Below are 27,169 nucleotides of genomic sequence, written 5' to 3' on the forward strand. Positions count from 1 at the left end.
CACCTGTCAGAGATGGTCTAGATAATACTTAGTCCTGCCATGAGTGCAGGGGACTGGACTAGATGACCTCTCGAGGTCCCTTCCAGTCCTATGATTCTATGATTAGTGAAGATTCTTTTTCAATGGATTTATTCAGTGTAAATAAGTTAAGTTGGATATTTGAAATTTGGGAGACAAGCTGAGTGAAATCTTTTATTGGACCAACTTCTGTTGATGAGAGAGACAAACTTTCGAGCTTACACAAAGAGCTTTGTCTCCCTCACCAACTGAAGTTGGTGAGATTACCTCACCCACATGATCTCTCTAATAGCTTGGGACCAACACAGCTACAACAGAGTATAAATGAAATACAGCTTTTTGACATCAAGGTCATGGACCAAATATCTGTATAATTACTTTTCCAGTGATGCATTACCAGACTTCTTACGTCTAGGACTGATTCTGGGCCAACTCAAGCAGTCAAAGTCATACATATGAGCTAATATGTCCTACTGCAAATCTACAGGAAATAATCTTTCCAATGACACTAGTCCCCATTTTCCAGTACATGCTGTAATTTTACAACAAACACATGCAGTCCATACAATAATGAAGTTCCTGCCAATAGCTTGGCTGCATGTTGACTGACTGCTGCAAGTTTTGATGTTCTTGATTCTGTCCACACCATAATCTTCAGCAAATCCCTGACCTCGGAGAACAACAGGATCCTGATCTAGGTTCCTCCCCATCCCCCTTTAGGTTCTGATGGCTGGCAGGTAGACCCAATGGGTGGAAAGTGTGAGATAGTTCTTTGACCTAAGCAGGGTTGCTCTTATTTGAGGGATCAAAGTCGCACAGCTCTTGGTCCACCACAGCTATGACTCTTTACTTGGCGCCTCAGGTGAAAGCCAATCAGCAGCATCCAGAAACAGTAATTCCCTCAGCCCTGCTTCCCCTCAAAATACTATTTATACAAAGTGTGTTACAGTGCTGTACACCATAAGCAAACTGATTCATGCTCCAAAGATCCAGATGAAATCTGTCAATCCTACAGCAATGATTTATAGGGGCTTTGTGCATCAGATAAAGGGCTCCCCACCCTAATCAGTTGATCACAGGGACAATGCTAATGATGGAATCAGAGCAGTCATTACACAAGCTGAAACAGACACAACGTGTCTTTACCAATGACTGTTACTGAATCAGGCATGTAGACAATGGGGCCAAAGCAGAAAGGAAGAGCAATGTTGGACAAAGAAGGGTGAGAAGATAAACATTAATTTATGAACAGATTAAGAAAGCTATGTGTTACAAAACTTACCCACATTCCCAGCCAAATTCTGGTGCCAACCACATCTAGTACCTTCAAATAAAGCAGCATGTTATACCAATCAAAATATGGAATCCAAGTCCCAGAGCAAAGTATTTGGTTTAAAACAGCCTACAGTATCCAAACACTTAAGTCAGAGAATTAGTATTTGTCACTTTTTAGAGAAACATCACCAGAGAAACATTTTGGCACTAAATCAGGGGGCCCCTGCATATTATACTATTGTGGTATTATTAGGTTACCATAGTGATATACAGTTGCTAATAGAACTAATATCAAAATGGACGTACCTGATCTAAAGCCTATTGACTTCTATGGGTTTTAGGTAAGGCCCCATCTGCTTGAGTTCTAAGGGCAGATCTACTATGCAATCAGAAGGTGTGATTGGAGCTCCCTCCCATAGACATACCTGAGCTAGCTTTGATCTAGATCTGGTCTGATTTAGGTCCAGCTTTGATGTAATGTAAGAGGAATGATCATATGTCACTCACATCATTCATTCAAGTCCTGTGGCTCCGAATTCATTAATTACTGGTTGCTTATCCAAGTGGGTTATTTCTTATTTGTACATGACTTTTTAAAATAGTAGTTAACTTTTACAGCAAATGCCTCAGATAGATCTCATGAATGTATCTGTGGTTATAATGGTGCAAGTTTGAAATACAGCACTAGCATGCCATTGTTTCTTGTGTCTCATAAAGCAGGTTTGAATCTAAATACTGCCATTATGTCCACATACCATAGGTCTAACTGTATACATTTAGGTTATTGAGTAGTTTTAGTAGAGACTAGCAACTTCTGCTAAATCTGAACTAGTGAGTTTGTGGGGCTGACCTTTCTATACCGAAGAAGTAGGAGTTCAAATGGCAATATAAGTGGAGACTTTAAATATCAGCACAACTAGTAAGTTTGTTAGATTTCAATGTTAGCATGGGGGCAGATTCAAGAACAGTTAACATACGGTATTGGGAGAAGAAAACAAAAGAGAAAAGGATGTAGTCAATGCATTACAAAACTAAGAACACGGAGCTATATTCTGCTCCCCTTGGTGAAATATAGAGTGACTAATCAGAAATTAGATATTGTAGGTTTTAAGAGATCCATTATATCTTCCCATAAATTCTGACCCGAGCTACCCTTCGCCTTGGCACCTTGCTGTTCATGTTTTCTGCAATCAGAGTTTTCTTGTCTTCAAAATTCCAGTTGCAGATCTTAGAGTACAGAATAACCAAAGATGTAAAGGTAAATATATAGCTTCCATAAATTCAATCAGTACTTGTCATTTCTTAGAGTACTGATTTGTCAAGTTGTCCATTTTAACATCTAGTTCATGGTAAAATAATAAAGAAAAGTAAATGATAGATATTTTCCTTATTTCATTCTAATTTCTATGCATCAGCTATGTTTAAGCTGATATTGATATTATATATAGTTTTACAGATATTTGTTACGTTTTAATGATTTTTTAAAAATAATTACTACATAGTGCTACAAGCCTTTGCAAAGAAATGGAAATGTTAAATCTAAAAATCAAGAAAAGGAAGTTTAAAAACCCTCATCAGCTGGCAAGTGTTTTTTACAGTCAAGTTTAATCATAACTCAGAATGGCAGCACTACAAGTGTTATCAAGGAATCAATCTTTCTTAATTAAGTCATACTAGTCCCGATCCAAAGCCCAAGTTTATGAAAAAAATTGGATAAAATCTTCAAGAGCTTTTATGTAACAGGGACATTTTTGAAAACTTTACCCTGGAACCTCAATTGATTCTGAATTTGGCCCATTATTGTAGCTTAAAGTACCTTTGTACTTAGTGATAATTTTGACTACCTACTTAGAAGGCTTTAAAAACTGTGGACTAGATCCTCAGTTGATGTCCATCAGTGTAGCTCCAATGATCCTCCTTTCACATCGTCACAGATTTATGGCCATCTGACTGGGATACAAAGAGAATGATAGGCTGGTCCAGTCCAAAAGTTCCCAGTCAGTCTGATTTACAGATGTGGGATAACATTTTCAGAAGTGCATAAAGTGACAGAAGATTGAGTCCCTTTGAAAAAATCAATTAGTTTTAGGCTCCTTACTCCTGAGGGAATTCTGTGCCAAAAAATTAAAGTTCTGCATATTTTTTGTCAATATAACACAATATAATCACACCAGTTTCAATTATTTTGGTAATTTATTTCAAAATACCTGTCAGCAACTATGTCTGTAACCAGAGCCATCCCTAGGGTGAATCAGGGCGACCGCTCCCTAGGGTGAATCGGGGCGACCCCCGCGCTTTGGGGGGCCCCAAGGGCCGGTGCAATTGGCCGGCACGGTTGGTCCTGGAAGAGACAAATCTGTCACTTCCGCCCCAGGGCCTGCACCCCCCTAGGGATGGCGCTGTCTGTAACAATACAGGCAACAAAAGATTCAGGAAGTGCTTTTTGACAAAGACTCTTTACTAGGCATATTAATACAGAACTCTGATTAATTTAACCTACAATACAGAAATGTGTTTCCTGCACCCCTCAAAAGCGGTGCAAAGGCTTGGGAGAGTCACGGGTACAGAGGAGCTGAGGAAGACATAAGCAATTGCTGGGAAGGAGCCTGTGTTTGAACCTGGGAGGTTGTTGGGTGTGGGTGGGAGAAGTATAGAACAAGTTTTGTGGGGGGTTTTGGGAGGGGAGGGATTATTAGGGAATCTCCACCATGCAGACCCTGACTGACCCCTAGCCTCTCTCATTCAGTCAGGCACATCTGTCACTGCACCCCACAATCCCATGTTTCCTTGCACCCCCCACTCAGCCACCCCTCCCTCCCATCTCCATGTATCCCTGCACCCTCACTCAGCCACCCCTTTCCCCCATGTGCTCTTCCCCCCTTCCCCATTCCCATGTGTCCCTGTACCCCTACTCATCCCCCTCATCCCCAGGTGTGTCTACACCCCCCTATGTGTCCCTACACCCCCACTCCCATTCAGCCCCCACCCCAGTGTGTCCCCCCAGCAGTCCCCTCCATATCCTGTGCCTCCTGACCTGGCCTCACAGGTATGGTGCTGTGAGGAAGACAGCCTCTTCTGTTCCCTATCTGCAGCTTAGGCTGATTCAGGAGCAGCTGATCTCTGTTTTGGCACCACAGTGGCCCCTTGTTAGCAAAAGGTGTAACTGCAGCATCTTTCCAGCAGAATGTATTTTTCTGCCGGGGGGGAGGGGGAAATTCTGTGTGGCACAGGAATTCTGCGCATGTGCAGTGGTGCAGAATTCCCCCAGGAGTAGATCTTCTGTTCCACTGACTTCTACATACATGTGGAAAACTACTGACTTTAATTGGGACTTAGGCTTCTTTGTCACTTTCCGCAGCTTTGGGAATTTTACCCATATACTATTTGCATGAGAAATTTGATTAATATAATTTGTGAAGCATTAAAACAAAACCATGCTCTTCTCCCATGAAGGACTGAAGAAATTAGTAAGGACATTCAGCTTCTTACACTACTGTGATACGTCTAATATTTCCTTTGCTGTTATATTATTATATCAATAAGAAGCCCAACTGTCACTCTATTGTAAGCATGCAACTCCACTGATTACACTGGAGTTGCACTTGTATAAACAAGGACAGAAATTCATTCATATTCACTAATTTATTATATTGGCTTTTATGGTACTTACATAAGATTTCATTCCTTCAAAGCAAAAATATTGTAAATTTTCATATACAATAGACCAACATTGTATCCCTCTTTCCAAATACATCAATGCCTCATTTAGATCTGGCTCTGTATGAAAGACTTGGTAGCAAAATAAGTCAGGATGATATCTTATTTTTAAACTAACTGAGAATGCAGAAGTATTGTAACTCCCACTGATTTAAATGGGAGTTCCACAGAGGGAACTAGTGTAAGACTCATGGGGTTTTAGCTCACCGGGCAGGAGATTAGAACTGGCATCTCTACTGATCCCACTCACCCAGTTTTTACTTCTGATGGGGAAAGTCTGTACATTTAAAAGCAAAGATCTCACCTAAAACTAATCCTTAAAAAGAATCTTTCAGCATTTGAGGTTAGATGAATCTTGGTGAGAATCTATAATCAGACATTTTTATTGAGGCTTCTGATTGTTCCTGCAAGCTTGGTGACATTCTGAACACAGGAATTTAATAAAATAAGCATACATAATACAGAAGAAAAATGATCAAAACAAAGCTACAACATTCCATGTTCATGATGTTTTTAATACCATTTTACTAAGAGTTGCAGAACAATGACTATTACATTTCCATTCATAAGCAGCCAACAAGATATGAATGAGCATTAACTCCAAACAAAAACTGGCTCATAACATCATATTGTGCACTTAAAAAAATATTTACAAATCATTTTAAAAAGGAAGATTAATAGTGGAAGCAATAATGAATATAAAACATGGCTGATAGGCTTTCAAACAAAAATAAATTCAAGTATTATTTTGTAAAGTTCCTCAGACATTTGTCTTTAAATTTTGTTTGTGCAATACCCATCTTTGCATAGTAAAGAAAACTTTATAAAACTCTAGTTCTATGTAATTTATTTTTTAACATGCACCTACAGTATATTTAATTTGCCTCATAGAGCTCTCTTATAAAAGGATTAGGTCAATTCAGTGGGATCATGCAGCATACCAGTAAGAGCTGTATAGTTACCATACATTTTCTTGTCAAGATGAATCATATAATGGAGCAAAAATATAGTGGGTGAAATGGGGACTCGTCATTGCTTAACATTTACTCTATTAATATTAAATTCTGACACTTGTAAAGATAAATTAATGTAAGCAGCATGTGTACTCTACTAAATGTGGCAAACGAATGGCTTAGAAAATCAACAATATCTAACTAAATGGTTAAGACTATATAACCCTAGTACCACAGAAAAGACTGATTAGAATCCACTTTTGTGAGTTATGTGATGTCATTTACATCCTGTACATACAGAGCATAATGCTTGTGTGTTTTACACATACACGCACACAGCTAAACAGTGGAGCGTAAATTCAGTCAAGAAATCATATTTCCTATGAAACTGCTAGTGTAACAAAAAGTTACACCAACACTTACCATATGTACATAATATTTGGGGACCACTGTGGTCTGATTAAAAACATCACATCGCACATTTACAATGTTATTTGTGAAATGCTTATCATCAAAGTTTTATTATACAGGTAGTTACATTAGACACCTAATTGATTTTGTAACCACAGTGGCATTTCTACTGTAGTTACCACATTGATTCTGCAGTAGAACCAAAATGTGCAGTTTAGTACCTGCCAGAGAGTAATTATACCTTCCATATGCAGTAGTAAAGTGGAAATAAGCAACATAGTACCAGTGGGCAATATTACAACACAAATACTTTGAGTTCCCCTCAAAATTACAAGTATTTATTGTCATTGAACATCAATACGACCAAAACTCTTGCCCTGAAGTCAGATAATGTTGAAATGATGCTGTAAATAGCTTTGTTATCACAATATGAGGTAGATCTATATCAACACAGAGTACCTCTTACTCATAATGCAATAACAGTGGTCGCTTTCTAAAACATCATTTGACAAATAACCATCTTGACTGCAAAACAATATAGTTTTCATGGGAAAGACTTCTCTTTCAGATTGGATATTGTCAGAATATGTTTGGAGGCAAAAACGTTTTACTGAACAAAGCAAAAAAAAATTATAGTAATTGCAACACTAATTTTTTCCTAGTATTTCCATCAGTTAATTTTAAAGCTAAATCCAGAAACTGACTCAAGATTTGAACAAGGAAAATGAAAGTCAGGAAAATGAAATATAAGACCTAAATGGAGTTGGAGTTATAGGACTAACTCCCTCTCATTTATACTAATATAAATAAGAGGTAATTCCATTGAAACCTGTTGAGTTACCAGTGTAATTCAGAGTAAGTAGAATTATGAACAGGCTTTAAAGCTTTTATTTGCTCAGTTCACTAAGGCCCAAGTCCAATGCCTGTTAAAGTTAATGGGAGCCCTTCCACTTTGTCAGTGAACTGGACTGTGCCCCATGTGTGAACATACAAATAATAGCATTAATGTGCCAACCCTCGGACGTGAAATCTGAACAAACCCTAAGAGTGACACTAACCATCCACAGCAGAAATAGTAGCTCTCCAGATTGTACATTGAAAGGTGATAGGTACTAAAGAGGGAAACTCAGAGTGACTTGGATCATCTTTGCAAGCCTGCCAGGAAGGGAGAGAGGCGAATGGGTGGGAAAATGGCAACTAAACGGGAAAGCCTTAGCCTGTTTCAAGCTTTCAGCATTTTGTGAATATTTTAAGGCTTACTTAAGCTTGTTTTCCTTTCACTTGAAAAAGCTAGACAGAGGAAAATAGTTGTTGAAATTAAAAAGATATGAACTTGGCACTTTCGTGATTAATTTGAGATGGTGTCAATTTTCTTACATTATATACAGAAAATCTGCATGACAGCCAAAAAAGTAATTCAAAAGAGACTTATTAAATACATATGCATTTACACATTTTAATATGGTTTGGTTTTTGGTTTCAAGCATACAAACTTTAGATCACACCTGTTTGGTGCCAGAACTCCCTGGATCTGCATGCTACATCTGCCTTTTTTGAGCAAGCCCAGAACACCCGCTATACAACATGCTAGAAAGATTAAAAGGGGAGCAAAATTAAACCACCAAAATAGATTTACATAGAGAATAGAACCTTTTTAAGGAAATCCTTCAATAAAGATCCGTGAAAATGATATGTCAATCTCTTATTTCCATATATACATTTTTTCTTTCTATAGAACTATACATCATCACTGCTCAAAAACAATAGCTCCCATATCCAAAGTAATTTTAGTCCAGGAGATAAAAGAACAGGCACAATGAATCCACAGAATAGGGAGCTTTCGCTCCAGAGAGAAAGAATGCTCTGCACTGGTGGAAGAAGATTTCATAAGAAGAGCCTAATATCACCACCTCTGCATTCTGTGTTTTTTTGTTTTCTTCTCTGTATAGATTTGGGTGCAGATCTTGCGTGGGTCGGCTTGCTAGCTTGTTTGTTTGTTGTATATATGCCATGCAATTTACCCTTTCCAAAATTAGCTGCTCATGCCACTGGAGTCTGTCATTTAATATGAAAAAAAAAGTCATGCGAACTCAAGTTAAAGTGCCAACAGGCTAGGGAAAAAAATCTTCTATTTTACTATTTTGAAACAGTTCTCTTATTGCACTTGGTTGGTTTGCCCCCTTCTTTCTTTGAAAAAACAAAACAAAAAAAACCAAACAGTTGTCCATCACTGTCTTTTTTTGAAGAAAAAGATGAAAGGAAGGGAGTATTTGAACTTATCTCCAAAAAAGACAGTGTTCCTTCACTCCATCCCCAGCAACTCAACTTTAGTCATTGCCATTTCTAATGTTCTTCTTTATTGATTGAGTTCCTGCACAGTGACAGCAAAGACTTCACACCTAGAATCCAGTAGTGCAAGAAGAAGCTTTTCCAGTTAAGTTCCTTCAGATAGGACCTTGCTGATTTGGATCGTACCTTCTCTTTTTGACATTTCTTCCAATGTGCGTCAAAAGGAGATGAAATGAGGAGGAAAAACATAAAACATTAGTTAGGCATAATGGGAGAGAAGCAGTGCTAACACCACAGTAAAGTAATAAGCTCACTTTGAGGTAATCTCACAAACTAACCTTACAGTGAAGTAACTGTAATGATTTGACTTTGAGAGGGTTTGGACACTGTGTATTACAGTATCAATTCCTGCTGTCTCTATGAAGTTTAAAATTGCATGTGTTAAATCTAGATAGTGTATATAATTAACTTTTTGTTTTTTTGTTTTTTGTATGCAGTACTGCAAGTGGCAGTCAATCCTACTTAGATGGGAAGTTTTTCAGACTGTCTGACATGTCTATACATTAAGCCAGGACAGCATTTGTACATCATTTGGAACCACTCAAAACAGTCACATTTCAAATACAAAATTACTCTTAAAATGCAAAAAGGCATCTGGCTGTTTATAACAGGTGCTCATTAATCTCCAAAACATAGATCTTCCACAAATGAGGTGACCATGGCCCCTCGTATCCATCTTTCAGTGGCTACACTGAATCCACAGATAATTTTATAGTGGACCAAGCTATCTTAGTATCTCTGTGAGCTTTTACCATACTATGGACAAAGCACTTTGAATCTCCAATAAGGTACAAAATATAGCAGATACTGAGACATTGCAGTCGAAGGAGAATGGACAGAGACTTTTAATTATGCCATTACAATTTAGCTTTTATACTAATGTCCAGTCTCCTACGATATTGATACCCTATATCAATAAACAGCAAGACATTACAAGGCAACAGCACAAGTTGGGTGCAACCTCCCCATAATCTGGCTTTATGTGGGGCATCAAGCAAGGGGCTCATGCATTTAGTCTTAACATTGGGCATGTGCACCACTACCGCCACCAAATTGTCATGCAAAAGACATAGAACAAGAATTAAAAATTAAATACACAAAGCCCAAAATTTCCTTTTTGACTGTGCTCTCCCAATACCACCACTGCTGTAGTGTTTAAGCTGAAAGCAAGCCTTTCCTAAGTTGTACAGGTGACTTAGGAATCAGTGCAAAAAGAACAGTTATCCAGGACAGGTCTTTCAGAGAACCTGGAAGCCTTTGATCTTGTGCCAGTGCCAGCTTGACTATTTGTTATTAAGGCATGCAGCATAGGAGTTACAGGCTTTTAAAATGTCATTGTTTCCCTTTTTATAGAAAAGTGTTGTACTCATCCTCACTGTGACTCAAACTGACCACACTATTTAGATATATCAACCCAGCTATCTCTGTAGCATTCATACCCTCTGAGTAGATCTGATATTAATGGATACCCTTTTTCTAGTCAGTTGTAGAATAGTATAGTAGGAAGTCTGAATAATATTGACTGTTTAAATCTGAATCAAAACTTGTCTGGACTTACTCTCTCTGCCAGTTTCTCTCTTTTTCTATGGTGTATGAAAAGGAGTGCTTTAAATGACTATTTTTTATCACACAGCAAACTGAAATTCAAACTCCACTAACCAACAGTTATTTACCTTTAAAACAAATCTGAAAAAATCAGGTCACTAATAGGTGTGAAAAATTCAGATGATTTAACTGTCCATTGAATGTTTGCATTCCTGTTATTTTTAAGGGAACAAACCACTAAAAGCCTAAAGTCAAATGTGTTGCCTGAAGTTTTTCTATTAAATTGATGAGTGGGCTCTGTGACATTTAGTATGAAGTTACAGTGGGAACATGTTTTGCTAGCCTCCCAATATAACCCTCCAGGTCTTTCCAACTGACCCCTTGCTCGAGCAGTACTCCTGAGCAGCACAGTCCTGCTAGTACTGTCTCTGAGTAGCTTTGGAGGTACTTTGGAACAACTGCCAAACTCTTGTGGAACTGTAACACAGCCCACATCATGTCAAATGTCTTCTAGGGTCTATTTCAAAGCCACAAATCTATTTTGATCATGCCCTACAGTTCATTAAATAAAAATACATTTTTCCAAAGGTAAAAAATTAACTCAGCTAATGCCTTTCTTCTTTTTCAGTATTTCCTTAATATGTTAAATCAAAATGTTATGTTTCCTCTGGTCAATCATTAGTAACAACTGTTTTCTCCACAATATCAGAGTCTGACAAAGTTGTCATGCCTGAAAACGAAGGGTGTAGGGATCTAAATGTGACATTCAAAATGAGCACACAGAACTGTTTTTGAAATACAATATGCTTGATGTTCAGTAAGTCAGTTTTGCATATTAATTTTTTGGTAAGAAATAACACCTTGCTCTTACATTATACTTATCTGAATATCTCAAAGTGCTTAACTAAGTTGGACAGCATTATCTCACCCAAGGTTATACAATAAGCCAGTGACAGAACTGAGAGCAGAATTCAGGCCTCCTGGCAGAGTCACATGCTCTAACCGCTAAAAAAACCCCATCTCTACTCACAACACATTATATGTTGAGCTGAAGATACTAGTCCATTTAAAAAACTGCAAACGGATGGACAAATCTTGGTTTTCTCCCCAAAAAAGTCATAACGAGAAGTGAGGGAACTAACAATATTACTACTGAAGGATCCCCATTTATGCCAAGTAAAGTGTAGCAATTTATCAAAATGAATATCCTACACTATTCTGCTAATCCTCCATTATAGCTAAGCTCCAAGCATTGCTTAAAAACACCATGTTATATAAACCTTCCTGATAAACACTGGTCAGAAGAGTCAGCTGAGCCCTTTACCCTGCTATATCAAGATCCCCATGTGGCTGTATAATTGTTTCCCTCACCCCTACTCCAAGTGCAGGGCTGAGCACAAATGCAATCCTTGCAGTCAGAGCACACAAGGACAATCAGGTTAGCGCACACAGTAACGCTAGACTCCCCAAAAGAGTCATGCTCCTCCCACATACTACTCAGCAGAATAGGCCTTATGTGCAGTCAGGGTAGAGAGGCACATGCCACATTCTCTTAAAGGGAACTGCAGAGGCTGTGCTTTGTCCCAGGAAACCTCAGGAGCGTCCAATGTGCCAGTGCGGCTTTGCACTGGCCCCAGTTGCAGGCTGTGGCTTCAAAGCATATGTTAGCCCTTAATATATATATCCACAAAGCCCAGTTCATATAATGGACTAAAGGCGCCATTAACATCCAATTACATCTAAGACTACTGTGCTATATTTTTGTAACTTCAAAAATGTGAAACAGCTTCAGATTATAAAACAAATTACTAGCAGAAAAGATGTATATCGAAGTGAAAACCATTTTTATAGCTGAGTTGTAAAATACTTAAAACAGAGGTTTCAAATGGAAATGTTGGAAGATCATTAGTTTTAGCAATGCCTTGTTAAATGTTAAGTTCCCTAGAACTAAACACAAACTCAGTCACATTCTTCCCCCAAATGAGTGCATATGGATTCCACTGAAGAAAACACAAATTTGTGCATCTGAGTGCAGAATTTGGCCTACCACAGGACAGTAGATATTCTGGGCCCTATCTTGAGGAGGTGGGAGACAGGCCTGGCTAGGATTGACAGGTGTGTGGTCTTTCACTGCCGGTTGGCTCACCTGCCAATTGGAATAGCTGTTCTGAGATACTGAAAGCAGCCACCCCTCTCTGGCCAATAGGGGCATCTCTACACAGCGTTTTGGAGTGAGTCTCCCAGTCAGGGTTGACCTCCTTTCCTAGGCTTCGGAGCCGAGATCCAATCTGAGTGGTAACTTTAAAAATAGCTGCATAGCCAGCATTTTAAAGGATTAGCACAAGCCCCGCTAGCCTGAGTCTGTCGACCGGGGCTGAGAGGCTCGATCCAAATGCCGTACAGACATACCCTAACAGGAACTTCACCTGGCTTCACTGCTGCTTCAGGGGGACAGATGTGCTCCCTGTCCACTAGCAACGGCTGCTCTGTTGGACTCCCTCTTGGCCCCGTCTGCTCATTCTTCCTCAGCAGCAAAAGGCAGAAGCACTAAGACCACTTCCCTTCCGCTCCACAAGAGGCTGCTGTTTAGGGCTCCATATTACCTCCTCCAGCACGTACAAGCAGTGGCTCTTCTTCAAGGCTCCATCCACACATGCTCATTGGCCAGAGGAGGAGGAAGAACAGTGTGGATGCCTTCACTAGTGCAGTAAACACCAACATGAGGAAGAGGAAATGAGCCCTCGGGTAAGGGCCACACTACAGAGAATGATGCTGAGGCCACCATCTTAACTTCTGCATTGCCTGTTGTTTTTGGTGCCATTTTAGCCGTGGAACTCTAACAGGGAATTAACAACTTCTTTTTTAAAACATTTAATTCCAGTTTCAATAATTCACAGTAATAAAAGTTCAGCCTCCATTAGCTCTGAATAAAACAAACAAACAAACAACAAAACCCAACTATTACGTCTGTTAAAAAATAAAATACTCATAGCATAACTATAACAAGCCACAGTGCAAAGTAATAATCACCTACATTCCATTTTGGATAGTTGCTTTTAACTCTTTTGACAGCACAGTTCATTCTTTGCAAAAATAAATATACAAAATAAAGCCATTGCTACCCCAGTCTTTTATAATAGTTTTGATGTATCCTATTTTTTCTCCTCATTGCTTATCAAGTGTTTTGAGAAGAACACAGCAACTAATGCACAAACACACTACCTATTTTAGTAGCAGCTAACTACTAGTGTTGCTATTGCAGTTTATGATGTTCTTGTAAATCAGTGCCTTCCTCCAGGTTCACAGAAACACAAAGTCTTGCCAAAAAAAATTAAGGGTTACTCCAATGACTGCACAGTCCCTTCAAATCAGTAATGTTTCTGTAAAGTTTCCCCATACGTGAGCAAACCCACAATAACTGAAAATTAAAACAAAGTTAGGGGATGGGATCATCAGCCTCACAACAGTGACAGTCTAGGGCACCTGCTTAGCTAGCCCGTTGCCATCTGTTGGCATGAGGAACAGTAGTAGACATAGCATGTTATCTGATTTTGAGCAGGTGGATTCATGCTGCTCATGGAGCCACTGCACACACTTTGCAAGGAAATGCAGAGTGGAAAGAAAAATAGATGTTACTGACAAACCAGAGAGCTGGTCTGTAGTTCCTGTATGAAGCATACACAAGGTTTCAGAATCTCACTGCACAGGCTCTCTGCTCTTCTGATCATTTTTGACTTTCCAGTATCTACAGGATACAGGATTTGGCTCAATTTGAATTCCTAAAGCTGCCTTTATGCAGAAGTTTAAGGATTGGGTAAATATTTGGCCCACCTAGTAACCCTCCACTTGGCAGGAAAGCTCTGTTGTTTAGCAGATATCACTGGGAATAATACTGTGCCTATACATTTTTACCCACCACAGCACCTCCCCTACTAGTCTACTCCACATTCTGAGGACTATTATGCAGTCTCAAAAGGAACTTCCCACATATTTTTTTTTAATTTAGCCCTTACCAGTACTACTACTTAATATTGTTATTTATTTACCACGTATCCCCTTTCAAAATGTAACACACTAGCAAGCCAGCATTTAAAAAAGCAACTGAATTTGTTACTGTAGCAAAACTACACACTTATACATTCACCACTGTCAAGTAATTCTCTATTAAAAAGAACTGGAAACTGGGCCTAACCATGAAATTCAGAGGGCCCACACAAAACTGCCCACATTAACTAACCCCTCATTCCGCTTCCACTTTAGTCCTTAATGAAGCATTGTAATGGTTTGAAGGTCGGTCCAGGGACCTGCTGCTATTATGTGAACGTCACCATCAATGCAGGTCATGTGTCTGCATAGTGCCTAGAACAGTGCAGCCCTGACCCATGAGAGGGGCCCTTAAACACTACAGCAGTACAAAAAACAATTACAGCTTTGTCAGAATATTAACCAAGGTCTTCTGTGAAACAAAATATAGTTCCTAACCGGGTGCTCACTAGCAGCATTTAACTCAAATTCACTAAATATGTTCCTTAAGATCTATGTGCACTGAACATTTTACGGAGACTTGATCACAACATCTTTTCTGTCCTATTTTTATCCATATCTTTCCAGAAACTGTCTAAAAATAAATCCTAGTTTGTTTATTTCTTTAAAGAAAAACTTTGTTTTGCTAATTTATACCAAACTGACCCACTAAGTTCATGAACAAAATTTGCTTAATTGCAGCTTACGTTTGATTTGGACTTGACACCACAGTACCGTATGTGCATGTGAACACCTGATAACCTGTGGAACAAAAATCACATCTCCTAGTTTGTAAAGTATTGGCTACTTCTCACATTACTAAAGACTGAAACATCACTTGCTTCAAAGGAAAATTAAAACCCATTCTATTAGTCTTGGACATCCTACAAAAAAATCTGGAAGCAAAGTGTGAGAGGCCCTACATTGTGCTAGCCTTCTTCCACATACAAGTGAAAATGCCTTTCAATTCCCCCCCAAAAAACATGCACTTCAAGCTGTGAGCTAGGCCAGGCCATTGTATTTGAGGTTCTGCTACAGAATAGATATTCTTATCTTGCTCTTTTTAAAATATTGAACTCCTGATATTTTCAATGTGAGAGCTTACTCATACAGGGATACCAAATACTTCTATATTTTTGTATGACAAAAAGACATGCAGGATGCAAAGTGGAACATTTTTATTGGTGATTTAGTGATGGGGAGCAGGTTAGTTTTGTGCTGGACAAAAAAAAAATATGTTGACAATACCAATTGATGTTATTTTACTTAAGCCAGAATTGGACCATTTAAAGTCCTGATTCTGGAATGCACTTAAGTGTGAACTTAACTTCATCCCATTCAGGACAGCACTTAACTGCTGTAAGCAAGTATGTTAAGCATATGCTCAAGTGCTGTCCTGGCCAAGGATGCTTTCCTGAATCCAGGTTTACCATACTAGTATCCAGAAGCCACTATCACACAAGAGCAATCTTTAAAGGAGTTTGTAGGTCTGCATTTAAGATCAATCTTTAAAGGAGTTTGTAGGTCTGCATTTAAAAGGATATGCCCTGGAACACAACATTTTAAACAATTTTTTACTGGAGATGCATCCCAAAATATATATTTTTAGGGCTGAGCACCAACATCTGCACGTGGATATATGTACATGGCTCTCATTTACATCACTGGGAGTGGCATGTGTCTAATGGCCAAATACATACCTAGAGGCAAATACTGTCATTCAATCATGTAACTCTCACTGTGTTAATTCCCAGGAAATAGTCCACAAGTGGAGGGAAGAACAGACTTAACATTACTTGTATGTGTAGCTTATAAAGGTACAAATTCTGCAGTCCTTAATTGAACATTTGCTCAATGAAGGAGTGCAGAATTTGGGTTAAGTTCCTAGACAGAATTAACAACACTATAATTAAAATAAGTTGTCTAAATTACATATTTCTATATAATGTATATGCTATGTTAATGCAGACAGCTTCTTACATGTGTAATTTTTATGACTTTTCTTTTATAAATTTGCATCTAATAGAGCCTGTGCTACATAAGATGCAAAGTACACCAACATAACACAACATGCAACAAAAGGTTGTGAACAGTAATTAACGTTTCATAGATTAGGCCTTTATACATTATACACAATCTTGCAGTCTCTCTGCTTGCAGAAGCCCCAATTACTTCAATGGCGAGTCTGCATGCAAAGGGCTGTAAATCAGACCAGTAGTTGTATACTCCAAAATACATACCTCAACTATTGTTCTGCGTTTAACCCATGCATTGAATGTCATAAGTAATAAAGAGTCACATTCTTCCATCTTTAAATGTGTGGAACTCTCAATGTCAGAAGTGGTTTTGTGAGAAAATTTGATGAACAAATACAGGTCATCATTAAGACTATCTTACAAGGAAGACATTAATTTGGGGCAAATTCTGCCCTCACACTTATCCAAAGCTATTGACATGAATAGGCAGCACAAGAAACAATGAGGGCAGAATTTTGTTTTTAAACTCTAATATACTGACAGTTTGGTAAAAAAAGAATTATAAACAGGCAAGTGGGATTCTTTTTTGCTCATGTCTAAAGCATGGACGGAATCAAGTATTTTTAACTATCCTTTTCTTCCTTTTTAATTTCATTTATTTTTTAGTAGCTCTCATACCACCTTAATTCTAGTGGGTTTCATATACCACTCCTGAGGAAACTGTGAATGAGAGATTAGGGAAATAATCTTTTTTTACAAAGATTGGATATCACCTCCTTTGTACTATTTGAGCATGCAAAGCAATGATATTTAACCTAGATTTTTGGTTCTTATTATAGCTGATCTGAAGTGGTTTTTAAAAAATATAAAATCAATAAATACAAAAAACTATTTAAGAACTTCAGTGATTATTGCTTGCATCATGTTCCCAGCTAGAATAACCTGGCTGAGCATTTGTGTACAATGGCAAAATTTGGGATGTATTCATCATCCAGGTTGCTTCCATTTTGCCTCTGCCAAATAGTAAACTGGAGTAGGAGTGGCCTTTTTGGACTCCAGCCTGGCTATCATCCAGCCTTACCCTGTCCAACAGTACATAAACTGTTCCCATAGAACTGGATTCTACAATCCTGACAACCACAATGCTTAAAAAGAGCCCTTTGCACCCATAGAGATGGAGACAAGACTTGCCCCAATGGAATATAAATGTGTAGCATTAACATGACAAATTAATAGGTTTTAAAAGGAAACAGATTTTTTTCTAACCTACCAAGATTTGAGGACAAGGTTGTATTTCTCCTAGAAGAGAACACTGAAAACAGTACACAGCTGTATTTCTTACAAAGCTTTAGATGATTTGATGTAATGGGCTTTTGCAGGAGATACTTAGAATCCTGAAATCTGGTGTTGGGTAGTATGCAAGAAAGGAAATTATTTTCTAAATATTGTGTTTCTAAATACAAGTGTAATTTTTATGACTACCCATTGTCAAAGATTTAAGATCTTAAACAGGTGTTTTTTAAATTTGTACATTTTAAGTAACCTTCAATCAAGCCCACAATTAAGGGTCAATTGTTGTTGCCATTCATGGATGCACAAAAAAGCAGCCACAATCTTAGTTGTCTTCTCTGACTGCAAGATTGGTGAGTGTTATCACCACCTTTGGTGGTGCTAAACATCTGGGGCCAGATCCTCAGTTGGGGTAAATCAATCTAACTCCACAGAAGTCAGTGGAGCTTTGCCGATTTACACTAGTTCCAAATTTAGACCTAGTTTGCTAGTTTGATATGGACAGGATTTATGTAATTGACATTACAAGGAAAAGCATATAATAATCCAAATTCAAAAAAATATAACTCCATTTTGGTTAATGGAAGTTACACCTGGAATGAACTTTGCTCAATATATGTTTCATGTCAATCAATGTTAATATACTAGAGCTGGGCAGGAATCAGTTTTCTTGTCTCAGAAAAAATTCCGAGATTTTGTAAATCATGGACAAAAAGTCAAAATCTTTGAAAATGTTCATGAACTGATAATCTGAAAAAAAAATCAGTTTGAGTTAAAACTTTTGTTTCAATAATTTTGAAATGTTGTTTTCTATCTTTTTTAAACTTCTAAATAGAACTTTTCATTTTGAAAGTGTCAAAACATCCTCCTCAAAATGTTTTCAAAATTGGAAATTTCTTGAAACTGCCCATTTCCCATGAAAGGTTTCTGTTTCAATGAATCAGCATTTTTGACAGAAAGACATTTTTGTCAAAAAACTCAGAACAAATTCTATAGCATACTTCATATCTTGGTTAGACACAGAGCAGCCTTGTATCAGTTTTCAAGCATTGCTGTGCACAACTTCAGTGTTCATGTATTTTTCAAAATGTACCTTTAGATTTCCTACCACTATGTTTCACTCTCTGCTAAGCATGAAATAATATTGATATAGGGAGATGGCTAGACCTTCTTCATGAGAAGAAAAGTATTTCTTTTTTCACTTTTGGAGTTCTTTTCCATAATCTCATGAAGGTTAATCCACGTATACAACTGTTCTCCAACTTTGCACCCTGGTGACATCTGTGGTTTTTTACATTTCCCTTCTTTTTCAGTGCAAGTGTAACTATTTGAAGCAGTATTTTTCACTTTGAGTCTTGTAGCAGGAACTCAAAACTTAGTGAGGTAAGCAGAAAATAGAAATGCCATAGCCACTGAAGAGAAGACATGCGGCATTGCTTACTTAAAGCCCCATCCTGTCCCCCCAAGGACAATAGCTGCTACCAGGATGGCACCAGCGATGGAACCTATTATAAGATTGGTGGCACTAGGACCTGCGATAAAGGATTACGGGAAGAAAGACATAAGAACCAACCACTTCATTCATGACAAGGGAAACGTAATCAAGCAATTTAGGAAAACAAATAACCTACAAGATGTCTCTAAACATTTTCAAAGGGCCCCACTTGCTTTTCATTAATAGTATGAATAAACAAAGCTGTTGTAACGTTTCTCACTGTGCTATGCCTCTTTTCTAATACTAGATATTTACCTAGCTCAGAAATTAACAACACTGTCACATTCACTTCATTCTCTGGCTTAACTATTCCAATAAACACATAGTACATGAACCAGCAGTTCAGAAAATGCAGATATTTGTAAAATTAAATAAAGTCTTAATTGTTTTAAAAAATAGGATCCAAGGGGTAATAAAACATGAATGTTGTACTTAATGCCTACTTATTTTCACTCCCATGGCAAATGAAAAACCCAAAAGCCCATCAACTCTGCTTTTCATATAGCTCTGATCTTGTAAGGTGCTGAGTACCCTCAACTCCCACTTATTTCAATTTGATCTGATAGTGTTCAGCACCTCTAGGGAGGCACACAGCACCTTATAGTCCCTATGGTTATGTCAACCTTAAGTTTACTAACTACAGAGAGTTCAGCAGAAAGGGTGGTGGAGTAAAACGGTATGATTCAAATAAAAAAGAATAAAGATCTGTAATTGAAATAAAAGCTGCATTCCCACTGAAGCATTCCAAACATCAATGCATCTCTTCATCATCCTCAAGCAGCCACTGAACAATAAAGTGGGGCAGGGAAAAAGAGAAAGAAAAAAAAAGGTGGCATAAAATCCATTTGGTGTAATTTTCTCTAAAAAGGCAAGAAAGCACTGTAGGATCAATTATGAATTCTCTTACATAAGTGCTTTATTTGCATGGGGAGGACGAGGAAAAGAAAATACAAAATAGATCTATGATGTTTGTTTGCCCAAATTAATTCCAGACCACAGTATTCTCCACTATCAGGCACTCTCTGATGTAAATCTACTGTCTCTAACCTAACTGAAGAAGGACCTGAAAGGTGAGTCCAGCCCCCTGCCTTCACTAGAGGACCAATTTTTGCCCCAGATCCCTAAGTGGCCCCCTCAAGGATTGAACTCACAACCCTGGGTTTAGCAGGCCAATGCTCAAACCACTGAGCTATCCCTCCCCCCTAAGTCCAAGGCAAAGTAAAATCTAATATAACAATTCTTTTGCATATCACACACCTTATAATTGAACAGAAATATTTAAATGCTCATTATTAGCTTTTCAAAAATAGTACCAATGAAAAAAAACAAATCCAAAGTGAGAGCTCCCCCACTGCAAAGGCCATTTTGCTATTCTAAGTAGCACAGCTCTGGTTTTGGTATCACAAGGTGTTTGGAATACTATCAGAGAGATACAGGGAGGAAAAGAGGAGCATCAAGAAAAGATGGGAGAAGCAGAGAGGGGTAGCTGGAATAGCTGAAGGAGCTCAGGGGCTAGTTCGGTGTCATGGACACTTTATAATACTGCGCAGTCCCGGACACACCACTGAGAAAGTACCCTACATTTTAAAATTCACCACAGTGATCTGTTTTTGAATAATACATCACATAAGTCAGTTGTTTCCTTGGGTTTTATTTTAGATATCAGGTCAGACTGAATAAAAAGCAAGCTCACCAGCTTTTATTTGCAACATACAGTGCAAAGAAAGAATCATTCTGTATACAGCACATGTTTTACTAGCTCATGTCAATGCATGATTTTGGGATTAAACAGGATACATACTATGCTGCAGATCATTCATGATTTATTATTCTGAATTAACATACAGGGCTTATAAAAATTATTTTCTTGTCATCCTTAAAAACAATGGCTCAGATTCTGCGACTCTTACTTATGTCGAGTAGTGCCTTAGTCTTATAATAGTCTCAGTTACTTCAAAGGGAACTACTTATGGGTACTCACCACAGATGAGAGGGACAGACTATGGCCCCCAAAATTATATGAAAGCAGTCTAAAATTAATTAATATATTCCCTTTTTAAAAATACTTCCTGTCTAGACAACACCAAGTATTCAGGGATATTAATAAGAATCTAACTTAACAGATACGAGCAGTGCACAAACGTAACAACAATAATCAAATGTACATTTTCTACTAATGGAAAATGCATCTTACTGAACTTACCTTTCATAGTCAGAGTTGGCTACAAATCAATAACATTGAGCATGTTGGAGGATAAACAAATGCTGGTACATGGGCATTCTATTTCCAATTAAGAGATTTTTCCTCAAGTACTAGCAACTTTATGATTTTTCATCTATTATCTTTGCCTAACCCAAAGCACATCTTTTTTTTTTTTGGTAAATGGATTTGGATCCAATGCAAGCATAATATTTTAGAGGTTCTGCTAACACAGCAAGTAAATGATTTACACAACGTTTCAGAAGCTTTGGAAAATCCACAGAAATTATTTTTTGGTCTGGCCTCAGGAAGTCATTTTTCCACAGAAACACTGCAGTAATACATTTATCTGATAGTGACATATTTGTAATTTGGAAACAGAAGTTCAGAAATGGCCATTTCAGGATATTTGAAATATGTCTACTTGTACAGAAAAAATAAAATTTCCATGTGTTTATTATATGTTTGATAAAATGTTTCAAGTACGTGTTAATGATTCAACAGTAGGAAGAAAGCAATGGCATTACTGTTACTGTGAATAAATTCACCACCAAGCTGATGGATTTAAATAAGATTAGACAATTAAATGAAAATTAGATTTAGAAAATATGGAAAACCCTTTAAAGTTACTATAACTGTGGTGAATACCAGAAAGTCCTGATACTAATCACCTATTTGGGGACTGACCCAATTGTAAGTGTCATAACTAGAGAAGGGCGTCTTTTCTTTTAGCACAGAAAATAAATACTGCTAGTCACTAGCTTAGGAGTGACAATTCCTATTCATACAGATCAATTCCTCTTTTTGCTAAATCTATCAAACAAAAACTGAAAATGCCTATGGGCTACACTCAGGGTGAAATCCTGTCCCATGGAACTAAATGGGAATTTTGCCATTGACTTCTGTGGGTCCAGGATTTCACTGGAGTCTTCAATGGAGAGACATATTGTGTGATTCCTTCTGTGTAAAGAATTAAAATAATAATTCCATAGTGCCTCGGAGCCCCGGTCACAGACCGGGACACCACTATGCTAGGTGCTGAACAAACACAAAACAACAACAAAAAAAGGTCAAAGATTAATTTCTTTACCAGAGAATTCTCCAAGTGACTAGCACCGGTTTGGAAATTTATAAAAAAAAAAAAATCAGAGACATATATTGGAAAACAATTTTTAAAGAATATGTTACAATAGATTGAGCATATTTTGTAAGATAATTTTGAATACCACAAAAATGGGGCATTTTTACATTTTAATGTTTACCTTGTCTTTTTTTTTTAATACACATTACATTTTATCAAACAAATAAATACGTAGGAAATTTATATTTTTATCAATATTCCATGATTTAGCTGCTAATCTAAAGACCACTAGACGTTTGTTCATTACTTTAATGAATCATAAAAAGTACCATTTATGGAGGAAACAACAGCTAATAGATTTCAGCCATATAATTTCTATAGTCACTGGATTAACATGGAATAAAATGCAAATGTAAAGTAAGAGATTTTATTAACTATGGTATTTTGGAGGCATTTTCTATTGTGCCTGTGGAGAGAAATAAAAGTTGTGGTGGATGAATTCTTTCAGATCTATTATTGCTGTGGATCTGCCAACTCCATGTATTTGCCACCATGCAGTCTGCAGGTACTTTTTATGAACGGAAAGAATCCCACTGACTTCAAAGGGCTTTGGATCAAGCTCTATATCCCTATCACCAGGATGATCCTATTGAAGAGAGCAACTAAAATTAATGTCCTATAGATCTATTACTGAGATTGTTAATTACAGTTCTAGATTAGGCCAATCTAGCAACAAGAAGGTTGTCAGGGAAAGTGTGGGACCCTTACTGAATGGGGGAGGCAACCTAGTGACAGATGATGTGGAAAAAGCTGAACTACTCAGATGCTTTTTTTGCCTCGGTCTTCACAGACAAGGTCAGCTCCCAGACTGCTGCACTCGGCAGCACAGTATTGGGAGGAGGTGAGCAGCCCTCAGTGGTGAAAGAAAGCTGGACATGCACAAGTCCATGGGTCTGGATCTAATGCATCCGAGGTTGCTGAGGTAGTTAGCTGATGTGACTGCAGAGCCATTGGCCATTATCTCTGAAAACTCATGGTGATCGGCGGAGGTCCCGGACAATTGGAAAAAAACAAATATATAGTGCCCATCTTTAAAAAAGGGAAGGAGAAGAATCCAGGGAACTACAGATGAGTCAGCATCACCTTAGTCCCTGGAAAAATTATGAAGGAGGTCCTCAAGGAATCCATTTTGAAGCACTTGGAGGAGAGGAAGGTGATTAGGAACAGTCAACATGGATTCACCAAGGGCAAGTCATGCCTGACCAACCTAATTGCCTTCTATGATGAGATAACTGGCTCTGTTGATATGGGGAAGGCGGTGGATGTGATATACCTTGACTTAAGCAAAACTTTTGATACTATCTCCCACAGTATTCTTGCCAGCAAGTTAATAAAGTATGGATTGGATGAATGGACTATAAAATGGATAGAAAGCTGGCTAGATCATCAGGCTCAATGGGTAATGATCAACAGCTCGATGTCTAGTTGGCAGTCAGTATCAAGTCCCAGGGGTCTGTTCCAGGCCCAGTTTTGTTCAACATCTTCATTAATGATTTGGACGATGGGATGGTTTGCACCCTCAGCAAGTTCACAGATGACACAGATAAGCTGGAGGGTAGGGATAGGGTCCAGGGTGACCTGGACAAATTGGAGTATTAGACTAAAAGAAATTTGATGAGGTTCAACAAGGACAAGTGCAGAGTCCTGCACTTAGGACAGAAGAATCCCATGCACTTCTACAGGCTGGGGACCGACTGGCTAAGTGGCAGTTTTGCAGAAAAGGACCTGGGGATTACAGTGGACGAGAAGCTGGATATGAGTTAACAGGTGTGCCTTTGTTGCCAAGAAGGCTAACGGCATATTGGGCTGCATTAGTAGGAGCATTGCCAAAAGATCGAGGGAAGTGATTATTCCCCTCTGTTTGGCACTGGTGAGGCCACATTTGCCACATTGTGTCCAGTTTTGGGCTCCACTACAGAAGGGATGTGGACAAATTGGAGAGAGTACAGCGGAGGGCAGCAAAAATGATTAGGGGGCTGGAGCACATGATTTATGAGAAGAGGCTGAGGGAACTGGGCTTATTTAGTCTGCAGAAGAGAAGAGTGAGGGGGGGATCTGATAGCAGCCTTCAACTATCTGAAGGGCGGTTCCAAAGAGGATGGAGCTCGGCTGTTCTCAATGGTGGCAGATAACAGAACAAGGAGCAATGGTCTCAAGTTGCAGTGGGGGAGGTCTAGGTTGGATATTAGGGCAAAGCCCTGGCAGGATGATTTAGTTGGAGGTTGCTCCTGCTCCTGAGGTCTCTTCCAATCCTAATTTTCTATGATTCTATTATAGGCGGAGTTGGTAGTGCTGCCTTTAGTTAAGGTTGCCTGAAATTTTTCATTATAAGATCCTGTTTTCAGTTGCTTATAATTTTGCCAAACGTAAATGTTCATGCTAAAATTTTCAATGCCAGACACCTCTCTCACACTGAAGTTTTTTGGAAAGTTTCAGATAAAACAGTTCTGTTATTTCTGAGAATGAGATTACGGGAAAATACCATGTTGTGTTCAAGTTAAAAAAATTCTTACAATCATTTAATTGAAAAGCTCTAGCACCTCAGTACTTGGAGGGTGGCTTCATATTTGGCAGTGGAATTTCCCTGGTGTCAGATGTGCCTCTGAAAAATATCAGTTATCACATGCTCTGAAGAGAATTGTTGAAAGTTTGGCAGCTAAATTCCGCATGTTCAAGCCCTGGGCTTCAGGGGCTCAGCAGGACTTTCCCTGCAATTGTTGCTGTGAGCAGCCAGGGTCCACTGTGGCACTAGGCACAGGAACTGGGAGCAGGAAAACCATCTCTCTTGTGCTTTCGATGCTCCTTTTCCTGGCACCTACACAACAAGGAAGAGGAAGCTAAGCTGTCTGCTGCAAAAGCAGAGGGTGCTGCATGAACCAGATAGTGGGAAGGAATGGGGATGTGGGGAGCCAAGAAAGGAGGGATGGATAGGAAGAGAGAGACTGGAAGGAGGGTTGATAGGGGCAGAGGGTGAGGTGGGGGGACAGGAGCAAAGGAGAAAGAGCAGGAGCCAGGGTGAGTGGTTGTGGGCTGGAGCAGAGGTCAGGAGGCACTAGGGCTTGAGCAGAGAGATGAGAAGCAGGAACAGGGTTTGATTAGAAGCAGAGTGGAAGTGGGGCAGGAGCTGGGATGTAGGGGTTGATAGGAGCAAAGATGTCTGAGAGAGGCTGGGGATGCAAGGGCAGAATGGCTTGTAATCATAAAAGCTCATGCACCTTCAGAATCTGGAATTGAACCCTGGATTCCTGCATCTCTACAGTCTTTTGCTGTCAGTAAATAGCAGTGAAACCCACTGGCAAAATGTGTCTCTCATCCCTCTCTAGTGGGTGGTCCAGATAGGAGATAACAACCTTCTACTACTATTAGCTCAAGTGACAGACATCAGTATTGTGGATCTAATAAACCATACCTTGCTGAGGACACTAACTGGTTATCAATATGATTCCACATAATACAGTTTGTTTTATAAAATTGTTAAACAAAAAACTATGTTAAAAAAATGTTAAGGTTGCAGAGTCAAGCACTCAGAAGTTAAGAAATGCCAGAATTCAGGTTGCAGGGCAAACTTAATTCACTCTTCTTGTGTGTATTCATTCTGATACAGTCTGTAATTACATAACACACACTATTCCTGTAGGGGAAACACTTTGATGGGATTGAAATCTTAGATGAAGTCTGTGTGGAGTTAAATTAGTGGGCAGAATGCAGATGAAAAAGGTCAAAAGACCAAAATAATGGCAGTTTATTCCAAGGTTTGCAGTGTATTCCATGAATGCAGAATTAAAGAAATTTACTCCAGGATTATCATAACCATATACATTGTGTAAATACCCTATTGTTAAAACTTAGAGGTAATTAATGTGCTGATACCTCAGATTTCAACTTCCCAAAATCATAAAAGACAATACAATATTTGTTGCTCAAACTTTATATAATGTACTGCCTTGAGGTAACTGAAAATCCTACCAACAGAACATTCAGAAACTTTGTTGGAAAGCTGTCTATTTATACTATAATTTCAACTGTTTTTTTTTCTGTTTCTTAACTGAATTTTATGACCCACTGTTAGAATGAATGCCCCGTTCAGTGAAATAAAAAAAATGTGAATTATATCAAATGGTCCATCTTGTTCTGTTAGATTACATTTTGCAAAAATAGATAATCACAATCTTCAAATTACTATTTATTCATTCTTTTTATAATTTGGAGCAATGAAACATTTAGACATTTAATTGTATTAATTGTGATGATGTAAAAATTCACAAACTTATTGTTTTATGCCCCACATTGTCCCAGACAGGAGAGGGTTCAACACTGCATGAGCAAATCACATGACACGGACACGTTCAAATCACATGACGAATACGGTCACCACATGACACAAAGCTAATGGGATAGTACACAGAGGGCTCAGGTGCGTACCTCACACACTTGGCACCAAACATAAATCTCTTAAACTAAGAAAAATGCTTACTCTATTCCCCACCCTGTGCCTCCAAAAATCACCCCCAGAGCCAGAATGGTCCCTGCCACTGCACCTATTAGCCTGTTAGTGGCCATGCTCACTGTGCGGAGGGAAAAGGGAAGATTTTTAAGGAAATGATCACATACGGTATATGTCTGAAATGAAAAATAAAATAGCACCTCAGAGGGATATTTTACTTTGTAATACATTGACTGTGAAACAGTTCAAACCTCCCAATAAATCTCTCTACACAAATACTATAGCTTTTAATATATGGAAATAGTTGAGGCTATATTTGGCTTTATCTGAAT

General features: G+C 38.5%; 1 protein-coding gene across 9 annotated transcripts in view; it reads right to left on the reverse strand.

Moving 5' to 3' along the window:
* Positions 1 to 3,214: 3,214 nt before the first annotated feature.
* The window catches only part of ADAM23 (ADAM metallopeptidase domain 23), a 199,921-nt gene continuing 175,966 nt past the window's right edge, over positions 3,215 to 27,169 (reverse strand). For 2 of the 9 annotated variants that reach the window (XM_039493891.1, XM_039493888.1), the window contains exons 25-27: positions 18,999 to 19,089; positions 14,999 to 15,053; positions 5,505 to 8,867 (exon numbers count right to left, since the gene is read on the reverse strand). In XM_039493891.1, coding sequence (XP_039349825.1) covers positions 8,718 to 8,867; positions 14,999 to 15,053; positions 18,999 to 19,089 — 296 coding nt within the window. In that variant the 3' untranslated portion in view covers positions 5,505 to 8,717. Of the gene's footprint in view, positions 3,244 to 5,504; positions 8,868 to 14,998; positions 15,054 to 18,998; positions 19,090 to 26,867; positions 26,959 to 27,169 lie in introns of those variants that run through there. The other 7 variants (XM_039493895.1, XM_039493892.1, XM_039493889.1 and 4 more) reach the window with 6 other exon arrangements.

Source organism: Mauremys reevesii, linkage group 11 (genome assembly GCF_016161935.1).
Source record: "Mauremys reevesii isolate NIE-2019 linkage group 11, ASM1616193v1, whole genome shotgun sequence".
Taxonomy (NCBI): domain Eukaryota; kingdom Metazoa; phylum Chordata; order Testudines; family Geoemydidae; genus Mauremys; species Mauremys reevesii.